This window comes from Marmota marmota, unplaced genomic scaffold, assembly GCF_001458135.2.
Source record: "Marmota marmota marmota unplaced genomic scaffold, marMar, whole genome shotgun sequence".
NCBI lineage: Eukaryota > Metazoa > Chordata > Mammalia > Rodentia > Sciuridae > Marmota > Marmota marmota.
In genome coordinates, this window is record NW_025999900.1 from 56,534,186 (window position 1) to 56,562,089 (window position 27,904).

Consider the following 27,904-nt stretch of genomic DNA (forward strand, 5'->3'; position numbering starts at 1 on the left):
TAGAATTCCACTCAATCTTTAATCAAGTAGGGACAAATCCCCACTTTAGGGGGGGAAAAAATCTGCAGTTTGAAGGGCAAAGGGAACAGATAAAAAAGAGGAAACTTTATATTTGCCCCTCCCCCACAGAGGTTTTCCAAACCTGTTGTAGCTTGACTAAAATGTTCAGAATGTATGATTTTAAAGGCAGGTCTCTTTATACAAAGAAACTGCTGGCATTCTTACTAGTGAAGAACGATGGCAGAAAGGCCCATTCTTCTGAGTTTCAAACATGGTCCAAGAAAGCATGTTCTGATTGTAGCAACTGACCAGTCAATCCAGAGTTCCACTTACAAAACCCCCGCCCTGTTGGCTTTTTGTTTCCATTTCCTTCCCTGAGAAAAGGGCAATGTGTGGTCCAAGCTGGAGAGCGCAAAGGCTTAAGTCTTTCCCCTAAAAGTGTGGTTACCCCTCCTCCTGCTCCATTGAATTGGCACTTGATGAGCAGAAGTCAAGTGTGCGAGGCTGAGCGTGTCAGTCATTCACAAGAGACCACTGCGCTGTGTTGCGGGCTTTGTAGGGGGGAGGGGTAGAGACCCAGTTTGTCAACAGGTACTGATCACAGGCAGTTGCCATTATTATGACTCAAATTTTGCTTTCTTTGACAATGGTAGGGTATCTTCCTTGTCTTCATCCTCTTCATCCTCTTCATCATCATCAGGATAATCTACCAGACCCACGAGGCCTCCCTGTTCAGAAACAAGGATTATTTGAAGAACAGAAAACACTAATTTAAAAATACCTGTTTTAAGTTTGAAGAAAGTACAGATCCTACCTCAACATATTAACTATAGCTATTTCTGGTTGGTGTGATTGAAATTCATTATTTTTACGTATTTCCTAAATTTCCCATAATAAACATGAGCTTTTTTCTTTATAAGAGAAAATTTTTAGGTTACCTAAATTAAAGCAAAAGAGTTAAGTAGTTTATTATCCTAGCAAATCACCCAGGGAGAAAAAACATCACTGAATTAAAAATGTCTTTTTGCTGGGCACAGTGGCGCATGCCTGTAATCCCAGCAGCTTGGGAGGCTGAAGCAGGAGGATCACAAATTCAAAGCCAGCCTCAGTAAGTGCTTAGACATGAGGCCCTGTCTCTAAATACAATACAAAATAGGGCTGCGGATGCAGGTCAGTGCCCCTGAGTTCAACCTCTGGTACAAAAAAAAAAAAAAAAAAGGCGGTGGAGGTCTCAAGACCTAATGTATCTCCCCTTCACCAGAAACCACCTGTAGCTCACTTTATTTACATGGCCATGGAGAGTGTACACTACTCTGCCCATAGCCATGCCCTTTACTTCAGCATGCCTTGGATTCACTTCTGTCCTTAGGGGTCTCCTACTCATTTGCAAGAAAAGAGACTGGGGAATGGGCACTGATTTAGATCAAAGATTCTGAATTGGCAGTCTGTTAATGCCTAGTCTAATAATGAACATATTCTACACCTTGAAAGAAAAAAAAGTTGTAAAAGTCATCTAGAAGAACTGGTTGGCTGGGTGTGATGGCACATGCCTATAATCTCAGCAGCTTAGAAAGCCAAGGCAAATTCAAGGTCAGCCTCAGCAATTTAGCAAGGCCCTAAGCAACTTGGTAAGACCCTATCTCAAAAAAAAATATTTAGGGGATGGGGTTTTAGCTCAGCAGTGGAGTGCTCGCTTAGCATGTACGAAGCCTTAGGTTCCATCCTCAGCACCGCATAAAAATCAATTAAGGTATTGTGTCCAACTACACCTAAAAAAAAAATAATAATAATAATTAAATAATAAAAAAGGCTGGGAATGTGGCTCAGGGGCTATGCACCCCTAGTAGCAAAACAAAACAAAACCAACCAACCAAAACAAAAGAATTGGTTGTATTCTGTGATTATGGCTTTTCTACATTTTTGGTGTTAAAAATTTTGTTCCTTTCTTATATGAAAAAAATTTTAAATGGACCATTATTGTATTATCTTTCCCCACCATCTTTACCTGGGTCTAAATTGGGAAAGTTGAACAAGTAAATGATGATTTAAAATTTGGAAGATTCTGAAAATGTATTGACAAACAAATCTGAACCTAGAGTTCTAACACGAAAAATACCAAAATAAGAATACATTCAGACTTTTGCATTAGTTCTAAGAAAATGTTCAAAAATACTAATAGATTAAAAAAAACAAAATTCAGCCAGGCACCAGGTGTATGCCTGTAATTCCAGTGGCTTGGGAGGCTGATAGCAGGATCACAAGTTCAAAGCCAGCCTCAGCAATGGCGAGGTGCTTAGCAACTCAGTGAGACCCTGTCTCTAAATAAAGTACAAAATAGGGCTGGGGATATGGGTCAGTTCCCGAGTTCAACCCCCAGTACCCCCCCCTTCCCAAAAAAGTTCAGCTGCCAGGCATGGTGACATACATCAATAATCCCAGCCAGTTAGGAGGCTGAGAACTGCCAATAAAGATCAGCTTTGGCAATTTAATAAGACCACGCCTCCACAAAAAGATAAAAAGCAGTTGGAGGGTTAGGGTTAGCTGGGATACAGCTCAGGGGGGAAGCACCCCTGGGTTTGATCCCTAGTACTGTGTGCACACATAAAAATCCCAGGTGGTGGTAAGTCACAAGTGATAAATGGTTCTGGAAGAGGCAACCAAAGGGAGTCTCAAGAAGAATTGTGGATAAAAGCTTAAATCAAGGAAGGAAAAGGCAAAATGGAAGTCCAGGAGTTCCAAAGGGTACCTTTGTGGTAATAGCTGCCGTCTGAGATGTATTCTTAGGGACAGATCCAGGAGAGCCTGGAGATCCTGGGGATCCGGGGGACCCTGGAGAACCAGGCAGATTTGTGGCAGATGACTGGCTGGTGAGGTTAGTCTTTGTTCCGCTGGACAAGGAAAGCTTGAAACTTGGGCTCTGCCGTCCAGAAAGATTCGTTTTCAGAAGCACCTCCTTTTCCTCACTTTCTTTTACTAAAAATGAGAATATGGTCAGGGTTGTCAGTCATACTAGTTCTGTTTTTATTTCCCCACAATAGGTGACACTAACACATAATTAACCAGCTTGTCTTTTGCTGAGAAGCAACTTTCAAGTACTAAATATCATTATCCACTGGGTTTTTACAAAGGAGAAGGAATGAAAGCTTTTAGTATCACATTCATTATTCTCACCATTCCTGAAATCATGTCTCTCTCCCTTATTCACCGGATTCAAACTAAGAAAACTTAGTCTATACCTTCACAACAGTGCTAGGAATTCAGCTACACCCTCTAAAGCAACAGTCTTTAAAAACTGCCACCACATATTCAATGTAAATACTCATTATTTGGTCAAGAAATAAAGAATAGACCTAGAGTGAGAAAGCCTTTATTTTTCCTTGCCCATTTGTTCAACATACATTTCTTCCTTTCCATGAATTTACTAATTGGATCCATGATATCATCATCATTTTTAGCTTTGTCAGATGGAGACACCACAGCTTCTCCATCTTCTAGGTCATCTTCATCTGCGTTGAACCACATCTCCTCCTCATCCTCTAGTGTTCTGGCATCTCGCCGGTATCTATGATTCCTCAAAATGGAGCGCATGCTGTGAGTAAAGAGAAAAAAGTAAATATACTCACAGGATTTTTTTTTTTAAAGATGGTCTTCAAGTACTTCAAAATTAGATATAGCTATAATAGGTTAATGGAGACAAGCAAACACAGAAGAGTCTGACGCAAATCAGATATTACCAAACATAGATTAAAAACCACCTACCATATCCAATTTTAACAAATGGAATCAAATTTCATACTACCAAATCTGCATGGTTGTAAGCTGGGCACACCGCCTTTAATCCCAGTGACCCTGGAAGGAGGAGGATCCTAAATTCAAGGCCAGACTCAGCAACTTAGCAAGACCCAGTCTCAAAATAAAGAGGACTGGAGACGTAGTTCAGTGAAAATGTATCAATTCTCAGCACTAAAAAAGTTCAATTCTCAGCACTAAATAAATAAAATTTAAAAATAAAAAAGCACTGATGTAGATCAATTATTAAACTTATTAACATTAGGAATTGATAAGTAATAATTTATATGTTACAAAATGTCACAAATTCAAATCTAGGAATTAAAAAAAATATTATAATAAGGTGGCCGGGATATGGCTCAGCAGTAAAGCGCTTGCCTCCCACATGTGAGGCACTGGGTTCAATTTTCAGTATCACAAGAAAATAAATAAAATAAAGATACTGCATCCATGTATAACTAAAAAATATTTTTTAAAACATAGTAATTAAGAGCCACACCACCAGTCCTCTTTTAGTATTTTATTTAGAGACAGCGTGTCTCACTGAGCTTCTTAGTACCTCACTGTTTCTGAGGCTTGCTTTGAACTCATGATCCTTCTGCCTCAGCCTTCCGAGCTGCTGGGATTACAGGCATGCACCAATGTGCCCAACACAAGTGAGATATTCTGGTTTAATTTTGAACAACTGAGGCCTTCCTGCCACATTAGTATATGTTGATGTTTTCGAAACACACTAGCAACTACCTACACCTTCAGTAAAATGAGATCAAATAAACAAGAGCCACTGTGACAACTTATTCATGAATAAAGAGAAAATTCAAATATGTGTTGATTTACCTGTCGAGTTTAGGGTTGTCTTGCCTTTCTCTTTGTTGTTCAAATCTCAGTTTTAATCCTTTAAATGTCTGTACATAATCTACGTCTTCCAGTGCTTTCCAATAATTTTCAATTACATGAGCAGTTAATGATTTTATATCTTCCTACAGGAAAGAATTCAATAAAATATATCATAAAAAGTATCATTTTATCAAGATGAAGCTTTACTGTAGTGATTTCATAAAATTTCCAAAGTAGTTCAATTTCATAAATTATCACACAACCCTAGAGGTAATCAGTGAAAATGGGAATAACATATACTGGCTACTTCCATAGTCCCTAGTTCTTGGTTTCCCTCAGAACTATCCACGGGTCTTTCTAAGCAGATGCCAGGTCCTACACTACTTCTGATGCTCTAAGTTGGAGCATATGTACTTTACTACTAATTTTTTGTGTTGGGGATATAACCCAGGGGACCTGGTGCATGCTAGGTGAGCACTCTATCACTGAGCTACACCACCATGGCATGTGTATTTTAAAAACACACCACAAAAAATTTCTAGATGACTGGTGGTGAAGATTGCATGATAACATGAATGTTCTTATTCTTAATGCCAACATATTATTCATGCAGAAATAGAATGGCATATTTTATGTTACAAACATTTTACCACAATTCTAAGAACATGGCACAGATAATACTGCACAATGATGTTGAGCATCACTAGATTAAAAAATCAGGAAGAGTGTGTTATGATATTGTCCTTTAAATACACGTGAAAGTCAAGAAAAACATTGAATGTGTATTTGTGGTTTTATTTTCTTAAATGATCTTCATGACACTGCTATCAGTTTTCAACCATCCTATAAAGACTGCTAAGAGATCAGGTTAGATATTATTGATTTGAACTGAATCTCTCGTTGGCTTTTGATAATGGTTTTTCTTTTAAAAAATGATTTCCAAGTATAATAATTTCAAACCAAAATATTAATAATGCATAGTCAATTATCTCGTACAATTAAAACTAAAATTCTGATTAAGAAAAATACAAAACCTACCACTCTAATAAATTCAAACATTTCTATTATGGCAGAATTCATCAGATTGTAGCGGGATCCATTGTTGAGAAAAGCTTTGACTACAGGTTCAAACAAAAAACTTTTCATTATGTAGCGGTTATAAAACTCATCTTTTAATCCAATAATCTTTCTCTTAAAACGAAGGGCACCTGAAACACAGAAGTATTATTGTTTAAGTCACATACCACACTTCCACATTTTAGACTTACCAAAACAACACAATAAAACCCATTTAACAAATACCAGTAATTCTTCGTGCACACTGATATGTTAGCACTTCCAGAAACGTGAACCTAAAGATAAGGATTTTTTAGAGGTGTTATCAGAAAACATATTCTAAAAGTAGTGTATGTCATCATAGAACACAAGTCTTAGAAAGCCAGAAAAATTCTGGAAATAAACCTGTATACTAATGACCAAAATGTAATGTATGTCTGAAATAATAGCTAAGACAAATGATTTAATCTACCGTAACAGTTAAAAAAATTCTCAAGATAGCTTTTTATATAAAATTTTAAGACAACAGAAAAACAATTGTTTTATTAGGGCAATCCACTGTATGATAATTTGATCTTCAATAACTTTGGACACTCTTTTTTATTATTTTGCATCAAGTTCATGGATTTACATTGGTTTAGTTGTGGATGTGGTTGCAGAATGGCTATAAACCCACAAAAATCTGCATGACCCAGAATTTGCCTTCCATAGTTTAGAAATAAATTTAGAGGATGTAGTTTAAAATGTGGTCCTCTAGGCTTATTGCGAGTATGCTTTTTAACTTTTTTTTTCCTAGTTTTCCTTTTTTACAATTAATTAGGCTTTAACTTACAGATGAAAAGGTATATTTGCATCTTGAGGTATGGGGAGTTACTTAAGTCGCCATTCGTCAAGATCCAAATATACTCAGACAGCTAGACTTCAACAAAGCCCTCTTTACCTATGTGGAATTATCAGTAAGTTAATGCCCCAGTTATTGTAAACAGTTCAAAAAAGCATACTCACTTCATGCAGTCACATCGTCTTCGGTTGGCAAGATTAAATATTGTGTTTGTATTTTGGTTTCTTTGGAGATCATGGAAGTGGCTCGTTAAATTGCCAATTTGTTATTAATCAAGTCCTTCATGAGCAGGTAGCCAGGCAACCATGCTGACACGGTTTCTGGGTGGGAAGGCAGAGGAGTAAAGCAGCTCAATTTTTCTTTAGTTGGCAGAAAAGAGGTCCACAAGTGAATGCCCAGTTAGGTACAGTTGATTATAAACTGCCTTAACAATTCAACTTAAGAGTGTATCTTTCTAAAGAAACACTCTGGGCAGGGAGTTTCAAATAGTTATATAGAATAACTGCATTGTATTTTTTAAACTACTAAATATTTTTTAAAACATAAGCATGGTGAAAACATTTTTAAACAATAAGAGGCATCTTTCTGGGCGATAAGTCAAACTTAACAAGGGTTTATTTTCCAAAATAGGAATTTCATTTTTTTCTTTTTCTAAATGTTAACCGACAAAGGGAACTTTGAGGCAGTTCCACTTTTGATAAAATGAAAATCAATACTTAGAGCCTGCTAATTGGCCAAATTTTAAGCTTTTAGTATTGAAGGCAAGAGCTACTGTTATCCTAAGTATTGGTATTCCAACTTCACAGGCTTTGTGGAGACTTGTGTCCTACCAAAACACACACTCACTGACTCCGCTGGTCTGCATGCAGCTCCTAAGTGGGCTCCTAAGTGGGTGAAAAGAAACTCTTCCCTTCCTGGAATTCACTAGGATCAGGGCATGCGGACACTCCTCAAAATGCACTTCTTCCAAGACACTGTGGATGTGAATAAGGAGGGTCTGATGGTCTTTTGTTTTGGTCCTTATTTCCATTTGTCCTCACTTAATAACTGTCCACTCAAACCAATCCCCCCAAAGGAAACCTATATTAAAAAAATATGCAACCATTATTCTATGTTATTGAACAAAGTTTCTTTTAGAACTTTGCTAGTGAAAAAAAACAGACAGTGTCACATGCCTGTAATCCTAGTGATTCAGGATGCTGAGGCAGGAGTATCTCAAGTTCAAGGTCAACTTGGGCAAGATTGTGTCTCAAAATTAAAATTAAAAAGGGGTGGGGATATAGCTTAGTAGTAGAGCACCCCTGGGTTCAATTCCTAGTATGGCCTCTAAAATAAGTAAATGAAAAAAAAAAAGAAAGAATTTTGAGTGAGTTTTACAAAGTCAAGTCACTAAAAGAAGATAGTTTTTGGAGTAGGCCAAGTCAGCATAACTGTAGATTGATTTATTATCTTTATCTTACACAAGGTGAGATTTCATGTTTGAGACTCCCTACCTCATACGTAACTACAACAAAAAGCTTTTAAAAATTTCATTCCTTGTACAGGTTTTCATATTTTAAACAGAAAGAAACAACAAAAAGGCCAGACAACATAAAGTATGAGCTCAGGACTACAATGTAAGATCAAAGAGTCTTGAAAAGCCCAAGGAAATAGACCAATAGAGCTAGTATCTAGCCTGAGTTTAGAAAGAACTGCTGGTCTCTATATATACTTGCTTAGTTGATTTAAATATAATATACTAATTGAGAGGCAATAGATATAAAATATTCCTGAAGTCCCTAAACTGTGAACATTAAACTGCTTATTATGTATTGTACTTAGATGTGTAAACTTAAGTATTTGTAAAATTCTTTATTAAAAAAATATTGGGGGCTGGGGATGTGGCTCAAGCAGTAGCGCGCTCGCCTGGCCTGGGTTCAATCCTTAGCACCACATATAAACAAAGATGTTGTGTCCGCTGAAAACTAACAAATAAATATTAAAATTCTCTCTCTCATTCTATCTTTAAAAGAAATAAAATTAAATATTAAAAATAAATAAATAAAAAATATTGTACCTAATGTTTATTTCAATGTACATTTTTCTCAGAAGCAATTATTTTACATTTCCCCAAATTTATAATTCAGTTCTTAGAAATCTTTGGTAAAAAATACCATAAACCCAGTCCTTCCAAAGGGCTGTTCCTAAGGACTGGTGTCTTCTGTAAGAGGATAATCATATACTCAACCCTAGGAAGAGAGGTCCACTGAGAAGTCATTTGAAAAAGTTAGGCTTAAGGATGATCTGACCTGATTCACTTTATCAAATATCAACAGAAACAGAACATGAGATTTTATCTTACAGTTTCCAACAATATAAACTTTCATTTACTTGTAAACAATCCTCTCCACAGTTCAACAGATTACAACAATGCAAGCAAAATAACAAGATGGCCTTTTTCTTCAGCTGCATGTGCTGCCACTCTCCAGGCGACTTGCATGTCCTGCCTATGGCAACAATACAACACACTTTTCCACATTTAACATCTTTTTTTTTTTTTTTTAAATATTTATTTTCTAGTTTTCGGCGGACACAACATCTTTGTTTGTATGTGGTGCTGAGGATCGAACCCGGGCCGCACGCATGCCAGGCGAGCGCGCTACCGCTTGAGCCACATCCCCAGCCCGCACATTTAACATCTTAACTGTATATTCAACCAAGAATGTCATACACCCTCGGCCAAGAGAAACGCGAAGTCACCTCCTTTGTGGAATTCTGCTCTATTTCACTAATTTCAAATAAACAGTTTGCACTTATTTTCAATTACAATTGCTCCCAAGGTACCTCAATCTAGTACTTATTAAGTGGTATTTTGATTTTCACAGGACTTTCTCCTAATGAACTGATTACACTGACAGCTTAGTCTTCATTTTCTTAATGCCAGGTGTATATATAGTATTTAATCAAATCTAAGATGCCACTGATTGCAAAAAACTATTTTTTTCCCCCTAAAGCTAAGGAAACAAAGAGAACTACCAATTATAGTCACTATGCCATTAATTTTTAAGACTCACCTTGATTTCAGAGACAACTGTGTAAAAATATATATCTTAGGATAAATTAAATATAGCCATAAGTGTTTAATATATTTGCTGAAATACCACTACTTAAACTTACACACTTATTCACAGTTTTTCCATTCTGCCTATCTGTTCAAACTCCCTTTCCCACACACGAATAAAACCCTCTATCGTTGACACAAAGAACTATTCAGAGTTATTAACTCCCTCTAACCTTGGTGCTCTCACTTTTTCTTCACAAATCTATTAGGAAAATAAGTCTGATTCCATATGTGTTGAGCTCATAGATACAAGCAATAGTAAGGCAGAACAGAAATAATAACTTTATTATTTGCTGTCCTTAGAAAGTCTAAATTAAGCCAGAGCAGTGGCACACGCCTGTAATCCCATCAGTTTGTGAGATGAGGCGGGAGGACTACAAGTTCAAAGTCAGCCTCAGCAAATTAGCGACGCCCCAAGCAACTCAGTGAGACCCTGTCTCTACATAAAATATCAAAAGGGGCTAGGGTTGTGGCTCAGTGGTTAAGCATCCCTGGGTTCAATACCTAGTACAAAAAAAGAAGGAAGGAAAGAAGACTAAGTTAATGCCACAGATGCTACTCATTGCTTTAGGCTGAAAAAGACCACTGAAGTAACATTAAAGATGTGATCCTGGATATTTTACCAGAAAGTAACTGAACCAAATATTCACAACTTGGACAAAGAAAATATGCTCTGACCACATGTATTTTCAGTACATGTAGAGAGTAATGTGAAAAATTTAAGTCAATAAATGATAACTGTTACCTTGATAGAATTTTTAAAGACATTTTTCAATGATATCTTAAATATACAAAACACTCCAACTTACCTTTAAAAACTAAAAGGCAAAAGTTAGTTACCAGCAGATATCTCTTACTGAGCTTCCAGGCTCCCCCTAAACTTCATCTGCCCACTTCTTTTTAGCCTCGCAGGTGCCAGGCAAGCACTCTACTGCTAAGCCACACCCCCAGCACTTGGTGTGCCCACTTCTATAAGGACAGTTTAAATATGGAAGCTTATTACCTAATAAATATGGCTACTCAATGATAAGAACACTCTAGATCAACCTTTTCCAATTAAGAAATGTTTTATTGCAACAAACTAGGGTCAAGTTACATATAACTAAGAATAATATTGTTAAAAGACTATCTGTTGTCTAGGACAGGTGTGTGAGAGCTCTGTGTGAGAGCCCTTAGCTCAATCTCCAGCACAGATGGGGAAAGACACTATCTGTTGTTGCTCTGAAAGCGTATGCAAACTTTTTTTCATACAGGTCATATAGTACATTATCTCTAGCATCGTGGGCCACATATGGCCTCTGTGGCATATTTATTTTTGTTTTTTTAAACCACTCTTCAGAAATATCAAAACCATTTTTTAGTTTTCAGGTTGTACAAAAACAGGCCATGGGCTAGATTTGCCCAAAAGTTGAGGTAAAATGATCAAAGGGACTGTTTTAATAACAAAATGGTATAATTTTACTATAATTTGTACATATACTCTAATCCCTTTGTCATACATGTACAATGTGGCAAAACTATATATAATCAGCGTGCTTAGGTCCCCTGACCTATAGTCACCAAACTTTTATTCTTAGGTAGTAAGATCCAAAGATAGCAACAACATGATAATATTCAAAGATAGTAAGTAAGTCTATGAGAAGCAACACTTACATAATGCCAGGAAAGCATGTTTGGAGGCCATAAGCACTAGCACTCTGCGAAGGATGTCTTTGTTGATAATGTAGTTCTTTATGTGGTAGGTATGGTGCTCCACACAGAACGTTAACAATTCCAATACAAGTGCCAACAACTGTGCAGTTTGAAAATCATCTGAAATAAACAAAATACAATTTTACTTATACACACAATCTCACGCCCCAAAGATGTACACATAGCACAGGAGGTTCTGCTAGATACCATCTCATCTTTGGTGTAATCATTTTATCTTGCTCCCAAGATTTCAGTGTGCTTTGTGTTTACTTTAGTACACACAATGAGTCCACACTGAAAGGTAATTATTGGCTTATCTTTATTACTCGCCAAGCAGGAAGCCTCTGAGAACATTTTACTCACTGTTTTCATTCCTCCCGTTTAGTCCCCATAGATATTAGCAAAGTGCCTTCAACATAGGGTTTTAATAAATGCTGGATGAATTGAGAATATGCGTTTGGAAAGAGGTCTCAAGCTTTACCCAATATGAATAAAATAGGAAAAAAAAATTCCCATTTCAAATTTACATGTATTTTTCTCTTAAGTTGTGTGTGTGTTTTTTTCCCTAAAGGAAAGAAGGGGCTTTTTTTCTTAGATGTTGATGGACCTTTATTTTATTCATTTTTTTATAGGTGGTGCTGAGAATCGAACCCAGTGCCTCACACATGGTAGGCAAGCACACTACCACTGAGCCACAACCCCAGCCCTCTTGTGTTTTAAAATAAATATAACACTCTGAATTAGATGAAAAAAGTGTTGTTTTCAGAGCTTCAATAAGGAATTTCCCAGTGAAGACCCTAAAACTACTTTTAAATGTGGCATTTTTAAAAATACATACACATATAAGCTAAAGCCCTGAGAAATAAAAAGTCATATTGAGCAGAAGCATAGCTCTGTCTAGACACCTGGAGGACAAATAACAAACTGTTCATAACTACTGCCTTCTTTATATTTCAACTGTGCTTATACAAACTAAATACAAACATCACTGAACAAAAATTTATTTTAAAACCTTCTTTTTTTTGTATACTTCTGTTATCTTTTTATTAATAGGATTTTAAAAAACAAATTTCTTAAATAGCTCTTGAAAATATATTATTAGACCTCTATGTTAACCTAATGTTTGAACTTTTAAAGACTATTACTGTTCTTTTGAGGTATGTCTGCTGCCCATGCCTTCATTCCTCTCCCACTACCTCAAAATAAAGACTATTACTTAACACTACTTTTGAGTCTCAGAATTCAAGAAGAGAGAACTTAACTACCAACCTGCATTATCTTACCTTTACTAGGCTTGTCTTCTGTTGTATTTGCTAGTAAGGGAGCAGTGAGAACATGCATACAGTGCTTGTAGAAGAAACCAAGAAATTCAGTCTTTTCTGTTTTCTAAGGAATCAAAAACACTTTCATGAACTTTAACTGCACTGGTTCCCAGCAGCAATAAACAACATGCTAGCTATGAAAGAGGAAAAATGCCCATGGCTTACATTGGCAGTGGCTAGCATGTTCTCTGGGTCAACTAAAGTTCGAAGCAGGCCCATAAGTTGGACTGCTCCTCCAAGTTCAGGATCTGTATCACAAATCATATGTTCTATAATGAGGTTGATGAGCAAAATATCCTGGTGAGAAAAATACACATAAGGATCACTCATTAAACAGAGAATGGGAAAAGCACATATTAAGACACTATAGCATCACTGAGTTCAAGCTATCATGCTAATACAAACAAAATGCAGTAACTGCCTCACTTCTTTACTAGGACATACTGCAGTGCTCCAAAGTGTGGAACAAAGACAAAGTTTCAGTTTGGTGTCAGTAGATCTGTATGCCTCTCTGATAAAATGCAACAAACTCATGGGCTTTACATTAACTTTAATAATGAAAATACTTATTTACTACATTTATTTTAATACAGAGTCCTTCTATTTTTGTTAAATGATATATTTCTTCTCCATTTAGGGAAATTTTTAAAAAGTTTCCCTTTAAAATACATTTAGGAAAATAGGTGGTACCTGAATACCTGAAATTGAGGGAAATGCAATTATAGTAATTACAGTGCACAAAACAACAAATGTATTATTCAGATTCCAAATGTCAAAGAAAATAGACTGCTGCCTTTCCTGAGGCCCAATTATGACTGGTATTCCTGGCCATAGAGTAAATAAAATTGAGAGGGATTCAGTGAGAGAATTCCCTACTTCTGCCTATATGTGTAATTGTAGAGTGAACAAGGACAGAGAAAATGTAGACAAAATATGGAAATGGTGATCAAGAGTGAAAATCAAAAGGGCCCAGGTCTGTAATCCCAGCTATGTGGGGAGCTGATGCAGAGGACTGTAAGGTTTGAGGCTAGCCTGAACATCTTAGTGATACCCTGTCTCAAATAAAGAACAGAGGGCATAAATAAGTGATAAAGCACTCCTGGTTTCAATCCAGAGTCCTGAAGAAGAAAAAAGAAAACGGGAGTGAAGTACTAAAGTGTGATTCATCTGGTAGGTTACATGGTCAACAAGAGCAGCTCCATTTTAAGTTATACAGACATATTTGTTCTCAGGACTATTTCATAAAGGAAAAATGAGACTTAACATTCAATAGTTCAAACTGGTATTTTTCTGTAACTACCCTGGTACAATTTAAAAATAAACCTTAAATATAGATGATACTATCCATTTCACTTCATTTTGACACCACATCACATTAAGTAGAATCTTTCCAAACAGTAACAAGGGCTATCATCTTAAATTATAAGAAACACAACAGGCTAGAATTGTGCAGAGATTTATTTTCTAAGGGGATATCATCTTCCTCCCTCCCTCAAGAAGAACTAGAGGGCAGACCAGCTTAGTTTATTCTTTTTTTCTGGTCCTGGGAACTGAACCCAAGGTGCTTTACCACTGAGCTACATCTCCAGTCCTTTTATTTTTTAGTTATAGGAGTGCACAATATCTTTATTTTACTTTATGCTGAGGACTGAACCCAGTGCCTCATACATGCTAGGTGAGCGCTCTACTTCTGAGCCACAACAGGCCCCTAGTCCTTTTAATTTTAAAACTGTGTCTCATTAAGCTGCTTAGGGTCCTGCTAAATTGTGAGGCAGGCCTTGAACTTGCAATCCCCCTGCCTCACCTCCCAAGTTGTTGGGATTATAGGCGTATGCCACTGCACTTGGTTCGGCTTAGTCTATTCTTAAGTAAAAAGTTATCTATAAAATTTTATGGAGTAAGGAGGCAAACTCAGAAATCACTGGTTATCTGAAAATAAAGAGGAGCACACATATTTACAGCTCCCATATACATGATACATCATAAAATCTGTAAGTGTCCTTCATATTACCAGAATATACTCTCTTAGCTGTTTTATAATTGATGTGTCTATTATAATTTCTCACAAATCCTAAGTTTATGTGTGTGTCTGAACAAGACACAGCTTGCTGTTTATGATTAGGCAATAAACAGTTCCCTAAATACTTTTCAAGGGACTATGTTTTGTCTGTTCTTTTTTTTTTAAAAACTTTTTTTTTGGGTGCAGATGGACACAACACATTGCATTTATTTTTATGTGGTGCTGAGGATCGAACCTGGCTCCCGCCCGTGCTAGGCGAGCGCTCTACTGCTCAGCCACAATCCCAGCCCTTGTCTGTTCTTTCTTAATGATTCTGAGAATCTACTCTAAAAGCCAATGTTTCCTAGGGGAGTTACTCATAATTCTTCCTACAGAAGAATAATTAACTGATTAAATGATTTCAATAAAATAATACAGAAGTTAACTTCAGAGTTAAGAAGAAAAATTAGTGTCAAAAAATTTTAAAGAAACTTCAACTGTGAACATTAACAACTATTGAAAGACAACAAATTTATAAACTAAAATAGGAGCCAATTTAGGGAAAGAATAAAGCCATCTGACATTACAGCTGTACTTCCCCCAAAGAGCAATAACTTAACTCTTAAAAAATGAGTAATAAACACAGCTATAGCCTCCTATGTACAAATACTTACTATGCGCGCAAATAATATTTACCTTGCTGGTTATTTTTTGCTCTGTTAACTTCTTACTTACATCATCATTCTGTTGTGCCTCCTGCATGACAAACTCTCGTACCATGGATGGATTATATTCAACCAAGTATGAGAATATATCAGTAGCAGCACTTCGCACCTGTGTATCATCCATGCCCTACAGAGAAAGAACACTTCTTCTACTAAAATTATAAAAACATGAAACTTACGATTATATGAATGTCTAAAACTGTGAACAAATTATAACAAAACACTGCAATATAAAAAAGGTCTAAAATTCTGTTGAATGTAAAACCTCTTATTCTATGGATAAAATAATACCTTCTAACCTACTTGCTCCTGTTTGCCTATTTCAATATTTCATCTAATGAAAGAAATTATTACTAAAACTATGGAAAATTCCTTTAATCGAGCTTTCTTTTAGTACAGTGTAAGATTTCAATACTAGAATTCCATGGCTTCTTTATGAAATACACAGCTAATATTAAATACTGGCACATATATAATTGTGTGGGTATGCATGCTCCCCCCACCCTTGCCCCCAATGGGGCTAGAACCCAGGGCCTCATGCATACTAGGCAGGCATCTTATCACTGAGCTTTATCTCCATCCCCTAATACAAGCTATATTAAAATACCTACGTTACATAATATGACTTTCGTGGTTAAAAAAAAATAAGTCATTTAAAACGAAGAGAAACAAACTTACAAGGATGACTTCTAAAGCTGGTAATATGCCCATGTTTGACAAAGTCTTGAAAAAAGCATCTCTGTTTTGAGGTTGTAGCGTTTGAGAAAACGCACAAAATTCTTTTAAAAAGTTAACCTGAAATCAGGATAAACGGTAAATGAACATAAAAATGGTTTGTTGTTCTATTTTATGCCTTTCTTAATATCTAATTTCTTACCAATTCCTGTCTTTTTTCCTCATCTGTTGCTTCATCTGTTAGTTGTGCAAACAAATCTGTCAGAAATTTTTCATCTTCCTGTGAAATATGGGAAAAATTTAATTATATTAGAGGTAAAATTTCACTATGCTGCAATATACATATAAGATACTTCTATTAATAACCGGTACTCGCAATCCTGTTCTATAAAAGGAAGAAAAACCAAACTGTTGGATAAATTGCGAGGTTCTTATCAGAAAGATTATTCTTATATTTTGGCAAGGGTCTTTTTCCTAAATCTATTTAAGGGTCAGAGAATACCTATTTTAGGCTTTGCGAACATTCTCCCCTTTTCCCCCACTGGGGATTATACCCAGGGGCACCTTATCACTGAGTTACATCCCAGCCCCCCGCCAACCTTTTAAAATTTTAAGACAAGGTCTCACTAAGTTATCCAGGCTACTCAGTCTCCTAAGTTTTCACTACATCTATTCAATTCTGTTGTAGCAATGGCAACAGTCAGAATGAGTAAATGAATGAATACACCTGTGTTCCAATAAAATTTTATTTAAAAAACACAAAGCAAGCATGGCAGTCTGCCACCCCTCATTTATATAGGCTCTTACTAACTAACCTTAGAAGTTAAGGTTCCACAACCTTTCAAATGGGGAGGAAGATAAAAGCTTTCTTGAAGTTTTACAGATACAGAAGGTGATCCAATATTTAAAAAGTGAAATTCAGAGTTTTAAACAAACATCTATTATTTGAAGATATTCATTGCACACACAAAATATTTTAATATATGTTTAATTACTTTAGAAAAGGACTTAAAGGATACCCACACAGGATATTTATCTAGGTAAATAAGTTAGAGAAGTACAGAACTTATAAAGAACTTCAGATGTTACCTTATGTCCTTATTTTATAATTAAGACAAATATTACCCAAGCCCAATTGATTAATAGGTCAAAGAGTCTCCCTGATCGACTATCAAATTTTCCTCTGCACTATTTTTCATCAAATTTAGAAAAATATATTAATTCTACATAGCTGGAAGTAATGAATTAATACTCCAGGCCCTATATATGACACACACACACACACAACTTCCCACTACATTATAAGCTTCATATTCACTACTGTAGGTACTCAGGAAACATTTTCTTTTAACACTACACTAGATGGTTATTCCTTATTTTACTTTTTCTAAAAAAAACACAAACAGGTCATACCTCATTACAGGTTTTTTTTTTTTTGGATCATGTTTGTTACAAAATGGCACCCAAATTTCAAAACACACCCCAAATAGTACAAGAATGATTAACTGTACTACAGAGGAAGTAGTTAATTTTAAGATGAGGTATACCAGCATGTGTACACACAAGGACGGCAGGTACCTGCTTTAAATAGTACCTCTAACATGCTCTTGTTCCAGGCTCAGTGGTGCATGCCTGTAATCCCTATGGCTTGGGAGGCTAAGGCAGGAGGACTGCAAGTTCAAAGCCAGCCTCAGCAACTTAGCAAGGCCCTAGGCAACTTACAGAGCCTCTGTCTCTAAAAAGGGGCTCAGGATGTGGCTCAATGACTGAGTGCTCCTGGATTCAATCCCTGGTGTTAATTAAAAAAAGTTCTTGCTTTTGTCTAAGGGTGTAGTTCAGTGGCACAGAGCTTGCCTAGTATGCACTGGGCCCTGTGTTTGGAAATAAAGGCCTCAAATCAAGAAAAACAGAACAGTAGAACAGTAGCATTGGCAGCCAGAATTTCGGAGAGGATACTGCACACTGTAGGGAAGCAAAGCCTTAACAACTTGAAATTATTTGTACTTAATGATTAAAACCGGTATTTTACCCATTGAAGACCAAGAAAACAGAAGTGACAGATCCCTACAACACAAAAATAGAACCATATGGAACCAAAGAGATGAAAAGAACAAGATTATCTGCAGAAATCAGGGGTCAAATTGAATTAGAGAATGTGGTTCTGCTAGCTAGCAAAAGCTGGTTCCTTATCAAAGAACAAATGGAAAATGGTACCAGAACCCTAACTCCAACATTAGCAATGACAATACTCTCCACAGAGGATTGTGGAGAGTATATACCATAATCTTAACAGATTGTACTGCCCACATTATTTGTTTACATATCTGTCTGAAATGAAAATATGTCAAATTGGTCAATATGAAATGAAATTATTTCTAGTTCTAGGAAAACATCTGCAGCTTGAGCACCCCTAATCTGCAAATTTGAAATTCAAAACTTTTTGATGCTGACATGTCAAAAAGTTTTGGACTTTGGAGCATTTCAGATTTTGAATTTTTGGATTAGAAATTTGGATTTGGAGGCCTCAGCCTCTAGAGTAGCTGGGATGACAGGCATTAAGGTCAGCTCCCCTGTAATTTCTTCAAACTAAGGGTGATATAAACCCACAGTCTCAGGCATGCTAAGCAAGCAATATACCACTGAGCTACACCCCCACCTCCAAGCTAGACTACTTTATCATTTACCTTCCCTACCCCAAACAAGCACCTCTGATCTGAAGAGTCTTATTATTTATCAAAATTTATTGGAGATCATCAAAATACTCACCTTTAGATTTTAACAAAATCAAACTCACTTAGGATTTTAAAGGAAGAATGAATTAATTTTTGCTTAAGGCAAGTAGCAATTTAAGTGGTATTAATCAAACAGGTACCTTTTTTTAAGTAGGAAGAAAATGATCTAACTTACCTGTAACATACCAACAATTTCTACCTTATTGAAAAAGATAAAGGAGTGAAGTGTTGATAACATGTTTTCTTCAAAGACCGAAGGGGTAGGGAGAACCATATCCTGTATATACTGAACTCTGTATGTCTGATGAATTTTTTGTTTCAGCTCAGGATCTGATATGGGAATCACTTCTTTAAATTTGGCTGTTTTTGTTAGAAATTCCCTGTGTTTACGTGGTTGTGATAAAGCAGGATCATATTCTAAACATCCAATGACGTCCATTATACATTCCTCAGAGAACATGACCTCAAAAAGAGCAGTTCGATTCAAGAGGAAGATGCCTTTGATAATTTCATACAAGTGGTGCAGTCCTTCAATATTTTCCAAATCCTCACATACATGAAAAAGCTCTAAGAGCTTCTTAATATAACCCTCATTTTCCAGTGCTAGTGCAAGTTTTTCACGGCGGAGGGGGGAAGGTAAAGATGATGCCACAAGTTCTGCAATTTCCTCAAGGCGACTTAATTCACAAGACGGTAATTCTAAACCTGGTGATGACATATCATCAAATCGCTCCTCTTCAGATTCATCTACAAGGTCCTGAGTGATGTCCACTGAAGGGTCCTTTCCTTGAACCTATGAAGAAGAATTTGTGTAGCTGACAAAACACACACCAGCAAACCTAAACAATATCCTTCAACAAATACAGAGACATTATAAGAAAACCATAACAATAATTTTCAATTTTTAGAATCTTATTTCAAACTTGACACAACTGCCTGCTTTTTCCAAGTTGCTGTCATGGTTTGAATATGATATATCCCTCTAACCTATCAATGCAGAAATATTCAGAGATGAAATGATTAGATTATGAGAGCTGTGACAGAAGTGGTCAATGGTACAGAAGGAGAGTTCCCTGGAAGGATACATCTCTCTCCTTCTTCTGATTCCCATCCCTCCTCTGATTCCTCTATGCCATGAGGGGAGCAGCTTTCCTCCACCGCACCCTTCCCTCATGATGTGCTACCTCACCTTGGGCCCAGAGTCTGCCAACCATGGGCTGAGACCTTCCTCTAAGTTGTTCTTATTGAGTGTCGGGGCCACAGGAATGAAAATGCTAACTGAAATAGTTACATTTCTCCAAATAACATATACTTTAAATTATTTTCCAAAAAAGACTAGGGAGAGGTCTCAGAAACATTCTTAGTTTGAAGAAATTCAAGTAAATATCAAATATCATACAGAGTGCTGTGATCATAGTACATATATATAACTATAACCAATAAGGAAAACAATGTCCATTCATCTTAGGAAAGGGTCAGAGAGCATAAACAAACTGGCTTTGGACCAAAGTTGGCGAATAATTTCCTACAAAATGCTAGATGGTACCCCAAAGATATAACAAAAGCTCAGTAGGATACAAATGCACCTACACAAAAATGAAGCCACAAATGAAGTAAGCTCAACCTATAAGTAGTAGAGCCATCCCCAAGAATATCTCCTAAAAGTTAAGGAACCAAACTGAAAAAGTTCAACTTTCCACATATCCAAACCTATACCTACTTTTCAACCCCTCAGAATCCTAAAACCTGTCATAAATCCCAACTTTGTGTTACTGCAAAAATTCTAATTATAAAAAAATATAAAAAGTAGGCCTTATATGAAATGTATGGCTAAGAGATAACTGTGGATGGATACTGGAAGGGAAGATAGCCTGAAGTATTTGTCTTGAAATACGTTGCAAGTTAAGGTCCAATATGGTCTGGATCTTAACTCTGTGGGGAACACTACTGCAAGAAGGCCAGATACATTCAAGATTTACACCTGGCACAGTTTCAAGCTGGTACTAGTTTGGTTAATTACATAAGTTCTCATTATAGTTTTATGTTCTAATACCAAAGCTATGGCTTTACTCACAGAAAAATGTTTGTGTACCTGGGAACTGAACCCAGGGGCACTTTGTTGCTGAACTACATCTCCAGCCCTTTTTGAGACAGAGTCTCACTAAATTGCCCAGGCTGGTTTTGAACTTGCAATCCTCCTGCCCCAGCCTCTCCAGTTGCTGGGAATACAGGTTTGTAGCATGTGCCCAGTTGATAGGATTGATTAATAAACCAAACTAAAAGGGACAAGAATAATGAGAAAGCCATCTTTCTGAGTTAAGACCTAGTTACTACTACCCAGGAGGGTAACAGAAAGAGGGAGGATTTTTTTTTTTTTTAGCTATTTTGGTATATAAGGGTGATGAATAAGGGTCAAGAAATAAAGAAACATGTAGGTAAAATGTAATGACTTCCCTGGAATGAGCCAGGATCCAGAAAACGGTACAAACAGAATTCATTTTAAAAATGTGACTGAGAGATGGGCACAAAGGCACACATCTGTAATCTCAGTGACTTGACCAGCTGAGGCAGGAGGATATAAATTCAAGGCTGCCTGTGTGACTTCTCAAAATTTAAAAGGGCTGGGGTATAGTTCAGTGGCAGTGTCGCTGGGTTCAATCTCTAGGACCAAATCAAAACCAAAAAACACGAGTAATTGAGAAACGGCACTTTCAAGATAAACTATACGTAAAAGTTAGGGGGAAGACCAGAAAAGAACATAAAATACACAGTGGTTCTTTGGTAAGTTACTGCAGAGAAAGAACACAAGTATTCATCTGTGCTCCCAAATGAAAAAAACTGAGACCATATCTCAAAACAAAAACAAAAAGAACAAGGTAAAGATCAAACAATATTAAAAAAAAAAAAATCAGGCACAACAGTTACAGAATGAGCCCAGATTTGAATTAAATATTAGCTCACTAGAAAAATGGTTCAATCCCCAGTACCACAAAAAGAGAGAGGGAAAGGACAAAGAATAAAAGAAAGAAGGCATTTGGATATAAATGTGACACCTTCGCGTTCTAGAGGACAAGGACAGCATCAACAAGCAGGTTTATCTATATTAAAACAACAACAACAACAACAAAAACGCAACTGAGTTCAATATGCAGAAGAAATAAAACTGTACAAGTTAAGAAAAAACTGTGCCTTGAGGACACTGTATTTTCTATTAAAGGTATGGCTCTTAAACTTCAGGGTGCACCAGAATCACCAAAAGCAGGGCTGACAAAACTAGCCAAATCCCATCCATTTGCATGTAATTTATGGCTATTTTTTTTTTTTAACACCAGAGATTAAACCCAGGGGTGCTAAATCACGGAGCTACATCCCTAGCCTGTTTTTTTAAATTTTTTTTTTTAAATTTTGAGATAGGGTCTCTCTAAGTTGCTTAGAGTATGTAAAGCTTAAAATATTTACTACCTTGCCCTTTACATTCTGACCTACAGGGTTTAAGACATCATTATAGGACCCTAGCGTCTGATATAGTAGGTCTGGCCTGTGGGCCACAGTTTCTAGGTCTTACTCCTACACTGGTGAAGACCACATTTTTTTTGGAGGGGGTAGGTACTGTGGATTGAACTCAGGAGCACTCGACCACTGAGCCACATCCCCAGCCTTATTTTGTATTTTATTTAGAAACAGGGTCTCATTGAGTTGCTTAGTGCCTTGCCCTTGCTAAGGCTGGCTGTGAACTCTCGATCCTCCTGCCTCAGCCTCCTGAGCTGTTGGGATTACAGGTAGAGCCACCGCGATTGGCGAGAACGGCATTTTTGGAGACTCAATTAAAAAAATCTATTGAAGATTATTCTCCAAATGAAATAAGCATGGAAATAGAGAAAACCTCTCTAGGAGGAAATGGCCAAATGAGTCTGTAACAAGAACCAATACATTGAGTCACTTGAGCACTTTAGAAAAAAGAAAAAACAAAGAAAAAACCCAAAAACATATTTATAATGATGGTGGAGATTATGTCAAGAGAATGAGGTACCAGAGTAGGGAAAGATAAAGATCAGAAAATATTAAAAAAGAATCAGACACAACAGTTACAAAATGAGCCCAGGTTTGAATTAAATTATGAATCAATTACAAACATTTGCACTTAGAGCAAAGTGAGGGTGACTAGATAGTCAACGGTCATAGAGCTCAAGACCAGTGCAAGGGTGGGCTCGACTTCAAGAGTCACAAGAACAAAGCCTGTCACAATCGCTTGTTTTATTTTTTAGAAAAGATAATTCCAGCTGTGAAACTATCAGTCAAGATGAAACAAATAAACCAGGGAAGAAATGATGGACACGTGAGAGTGCACAAAATGAAGACAAGTGAATGGACCCAAGGTTGACTACCAAGAACAGAATAGACGTTAGGGCTAAGAGAAGAATGAGCAGGCCCCATGAGTCTGTTTCTGAAACTAGATGGCATTTACTGAGAGGAGGGGACAGGAGGATAAGTGGATCTAGGTGAGAAGATTGTGCTTGATTTTGGATTGTCAAGTTGGAGATGCTAGTGAACACTCAAAGGGGAGTTCTTCGAGAAGGCAGTAAAATATAAAACTTGAATTTAGCAAAAGTCTGATCAGGGTAGTGTGGTATGGATAAATTACACCTTCTTTAAACCAAGCTTTTCATAGAGATTTAAAAGATCTATCTGAAATTTATTTAAAATTTAGGGTTTTAGCTGAAAGCATTGCAAAAAAAAAAAAAAAAAAAACCTTTCAAGAGAGCATATTGATTTTCTATTTTTAAAATTACCTGACATATTTTCTCCCAAATTTCATCACATCCAGCTTTTTCTTGAAAGCTAAGGGCCAAGTCATAATTTTCTGCTTCAGACCACACAATCAGAGTGTCCTTTGGATTAGGGGGAAAAAAAAGAGTCTGAATGATTAACATACATTACTGCAACTGTTTCAAAGTATAAGGCAAATGAACAAAGCAACAGGAATTCAGAACATCACTCATTTTTATTTTTTGCAACACTGTATTATCAATGTCTTTTTATGCTTAATTTTTACCAAATATGAAAAACAAATGTTTACCTAAGGACAAAGCTTGACCAATATATGAATTTAATGTTCTAAAACATACCAAGAAAACACTACACCAATCTTGTCCTTGCACATCAAGTCACATTTTATGCTCTCATTAAAATGGCCAAAGAGTAAGTCTGAGCATACAATTACTAGAGGCATGTTAGAAGGCTGGGATTAAAACAAAACAACTTGTCTTTTCCCTCAACAGGTGTTCTTTACAAGCTGGGGCATGTGAGGTTCCTGAAGGCCTTGAAATTACTGGCCTACATTTGTAATATGTGATGTGATCATTTATTTGAACAGTTAAAATTTCACAAAAGTTATATGGTTCGTGAAGCAGCATACTCATAGCACCTACCACCTTTTCACTTCTATTCAGGGAGAACTTTATTTTGAGACAGGGTTTTGCTATAGACATCTAAGCTCAAGTAATCCTACTGCCTCAGCATCCTAAGTAGTTGGCACTACAACTACAGACACATGCCACTATGACCAGCTGAGAATTTTTTTTTTAATAGGAAATTTAACAAACAATTCAAGAGGTTTAAGATACAATCTCAGCAAGACACTGCATGTACAATAAATGAGACCATCTTATAATCCCCACAGCCCAAAAAGATCTGTATTAAAAAATTATCGAGTTTAAGATACTCTTTCAAATTTATTGGTAGTAAATAAACATATTAGCAATCACCATTGTTAAAAAGGGTCATTTCATGGAGAAAGGTTTATGAATCATCTTTTTAAAGAAACACTGAATAGTGCTTAGGAGAGTCACTTCAAAATAAAGAAGCCTGAAAAGATATGTAATAGCTATCTTCAAGTTCTGGAGGGACTGTCACTAACTTTAGTTTTTCACGTTAGTTTTTTTCTCTTTTTTTCCAAAGAGAAGAATGTGAGTCCCAGTTAGAGGTAACTGAGTACAATATAAAGAAAAATATTAATATAACTGTATACAACTTCTCTGTTATAACTTATATATTCAGAATCATTTAAGACTGATGCTTAAATCAGGGTGTAGACAGACACATGTTGTATGTTCATAATTACACTTGACAAATTTAGTAGGTTTTAACAACTAAGAAATAGTTCTGAGCTGGGCATGGTGGCACAAGCCTATAAACCCAGCAGCAACTCAGGAGAGGCTGAGGCCCAAACAACTTAGAAAGACCCTGTCTCAAAATAAAAAAGGCTGTGGATATGGCTGAGTGATTAAGCACCTCTGGGTCTAATACCAAAAAATAAAAATTAAAAGTTCTTCTGTTTCCTTGAACAGCTGAATGTTCAAATCATTTTATTTATCAAATAACACTCTTCTCAAGAGGTTATATCTTTCCTACTTTGTGTAAGATGTATTTTTACTCTTAAACTGATAAAAACCTCCGAACCATGAATTTAATTATGAAATATTAAAGTCCAATATTCCAGCCTTCAGTTATTCAATCAAACCTAAAAATTTTCTTAAGATCAACAAAATGTTAATAGATCAAACTATCAAGAAGATATTTTATATTATACCAATATTTTCTGGAGAAATAAAGCACCTCTCAATAAACTTTATTATTAGTTTTCCTATCTACTATCTTGGAATCTAGCAAGTAACAATCTTTAGGCTCATCCAATGAACAAAATACAACTAAATTCCTTCTAGTAGTATTTTAATGGTCACTTTAAAGTGAAGCAAACATTCTACTTATGAACAGGCTGTTAATACTCTTTCTTCTAAAGTAATTATTGTTATTACTACTGAGGATTTAACCCAGGGGCACTTTACCATTGAGATACATCCCCAGTCCTTTTCATTTTGAGACAGAAACCTCACTAAATTGCTAAGGGCCTTCTCGCCTGAGATCCTCTTTGTCTCAGCCTACCAAGTCGCTAAGATAGGATTATAGGCATGCACCGCTGGTGCCCCAGCTTAAAGTAATTATTTTCTCTCTGCATCTTCAAGGCAGCAAAGGAACAGTTTGATTTCACTGGTTTTGTAAAAGTATGTGTGTATGCAGAATAAACACCATTTGATAACAGTGCTAGTAAGTGCTAAGTGAAATTTTATTTTCAGACATTTCTGGCACCTTAGAAGGGCATAAAGGTATACTCAATAGAAGTTACAGTCAAAAATTGTATCAGCACTCTAAGGCCTCTCTGAGAGGCTATCTACACAGCGTTGCTCTATAGGGAGATACTTCTGTCCATCTGCACTAGTATCTACAACATAAGAAGGAATCTCCACCATTTAGTTGTTAGTAGTAGATGGTTTGTCAAATCAGGGGTCACTTTTTTCTTCATGTAAAAACAAGGAAATGGTTACTTTACTTTTAAAAGATTCAGTTGCTAGAATATCAGGAACATGAACTCATCTTGAGACAAGCTTTAAAAAAATTTTTTTAAATTAAGTATGGCTGAAGGTATAGCTCAGTGGTAGAGCATGTGCTTAGCCTAGAGAGGCCCTGGGTTCAATCTCCAGCATTGAAAAATAAATTGCTTTAAACACTATAGAAATTGGCTGAAACTTTATAATTAGATTGGCAAATGTGCTGTAATCTGTTCTGAATTTCTTATTGTAAGAAAACAGATGGTAAATTTCTATTTAATCACCAAACTGAGAGGATAATATACAAGATAAAACACAACATCTTCAAATTTTTACCTGTTGTTTCTGGTATGCAGTATTAGGATTTATTTTGGACTCTAAAAGCAGAGAACCTATGAAAAAGAAAAAAAAAACAAACAACAAACAAAACAAAGACATTCCATTATGTTATTGCAAAACATCAAAATTATATTCCCTTATATACATTTCTTTTTTGAACATCAGATGCAACTCACACATAACTTCAGTTAAAGAAAAAATTCAAGCAATATAAATGTAAACATAATAATCTGTAATTTAAGAAATGTATTTTATACATGCTTACTTTTTTTTGTTTTGCAGTGCTGGGATTGAGTCCAGGGCCTTGTGCATGGCAGGCAGGTGTTCCACCACTGAACTACACTCCCAGCTCCTATATACTTACTTTTCTTTCTTTCTTTCTTTTTTTTTTTTTGGTGGTGCTGGGGATTAAACCCAGGGTGTTGTGCATGCGAGGCAAGCACTCTACCAACTGAGCTATATCCCCACCTTTATATGCTTACTTTTAACAAAACAGATATGACAATCTGAACAGCAAATTGGATGGTAATAAAAAAAATCTAACAATTTATAGGCAGCACAAGGTGGAGAAAACCGCACAAAACCAGATGATCTAGGCTTATTTTTGAAATTGTTATTCCAACAATTGTACACATTTACGGGGCACAGTAGAATTCCATATGTTATAATGCATAATGATCAAATCAGGCAGTTAGCATTTCTAAGTTTTTTGATTAGTAACTAATAATTAACATTTATATCTCCTTATCATTGCTTTATGTCTGGAGCCTTTGAGCTCTTTTCAGTTGCTCTTGGTGTTAAGTCTGATATACTGTGTGATTGCAAAATATGAAATAAGTTGTAACAGCAATCAGATCCATGACTTCAGACTAAGAATGAAATAAGAAATAATTTGCAAAATTTGATAACATAAAGCATAAGTCACTACCCAAATGCACATCCAAATTATATATCACCTTAGAAAGTCTCATACTTGGGAGATAGTAGAGGATAGGAAAGGTAGCAGAATACAACAGTTACTAATAGGGCATTATGTAAAAATGTAGATGTGTAACCGACGTGATTCTGCAATCTGTATTTGGGGTAAAATTGGGAGTTCAAAACCCACCTGAATCAAATGTATGAAATATGATATGTCAAGAGCTTTGTAATGTTTTGAACAACCAATAAAAAAAAAAAGTCTCATCCTTTCATTTTTAAAAACATTTTAAAAATTGTAATGCATTCTGTTGTCATATATAACAAATTAAAATAAAAGATAAAAAAAAGGAAAAAAAGCTTTTTTTTAAGTTGTTGATGGACCTTAATTTTTATTATTTATTTATTTATATATATATGTTGTGCTGAGAATTGAATGCAGTGCCTCACCCATGCCAGGTAAGCACTCCACTACTGAGCCACAACTCCAGCCC

General features: G+C 36.2%; 1 protein-coding gene across 3 annotated transcripts; it reads right to left on the reverse strand.

The window, feature by feature from the left end:
• Ppp4r3a (protein phosphatase 4 regulatory subunit 3A) lies at positions 1-27,904 on the reverse strand. 3 transcript variants are annotated; one of them, XM_015494807.2, is made up of 14 exons: positions 26,490-26,642; positions 23,559-23,657; positions 18,944-19,561; positions 16,239-16,316; positions 16,040-16,156; positions 15,333-15,488; positions 12,803-12,934; positions 12,599-12,701; positions 11,277-11,435; positions 5,665-5,834; positions 4,627-4,769; positions 3,399-3,589; positions 2,747-2,973; positions 1-728 (listed from the first exon to the last, which is right to left on the reverse strand). In XM_015494807.2, exons 1-14 carry the CDS (start codon positions 26,589-26,591, stop codon positions 618-620), a joined length of 2,406 nt encoding a protein of 801 aa, XP_015350293.1. In that variant the 5' UTR covers positions 26,592-26,642; the 3' UTR covers positions 1-617. The 3 variants fall into 3 exon arrangements, with proteins under 3 accessions (XP_015350293.1, XP_015350302.1, XP_048655164.1); XM_015494816.2 differs by having other exon boundaries at positions 15,372-15,488; positions 26,490-26,641; XM_048799207.1 differs by lacking the exons at positions 16,040-16,156; positions 16,239-16,316; positions 18,944-19,561; positions 23,559-23,657; positions 26,490-26,642 and adding an exon at positions 27,894-27,904 and having other exon boundaries at positions 15,333-15,510.

Bases quoted from the DNA above. Each gene is read 5' to 3' on its own strand.
- Ppp4r3a (XM_015494807.2), bottom strand. From the start codon at position 26,591: ATGTCTTTGTTTTGTTTGTTGTTTGTTTTTTTTTTCTTTTTCATAGGT. The intron at 16,317-18,943 runs GTAAGTTAGATC...CATATTTCACAG, and splicing joins AAATTGTTGGTATGTTACAG to GAAGATGAAAAATTTCTGAC. The intron at 11,436-12,598 runs GTAAGATAATGC...TGTTTATTTCAG, and splicing joins AGAAGACAAGCCTAGTAAAG to ATGATTTTCAAACTGCACAG.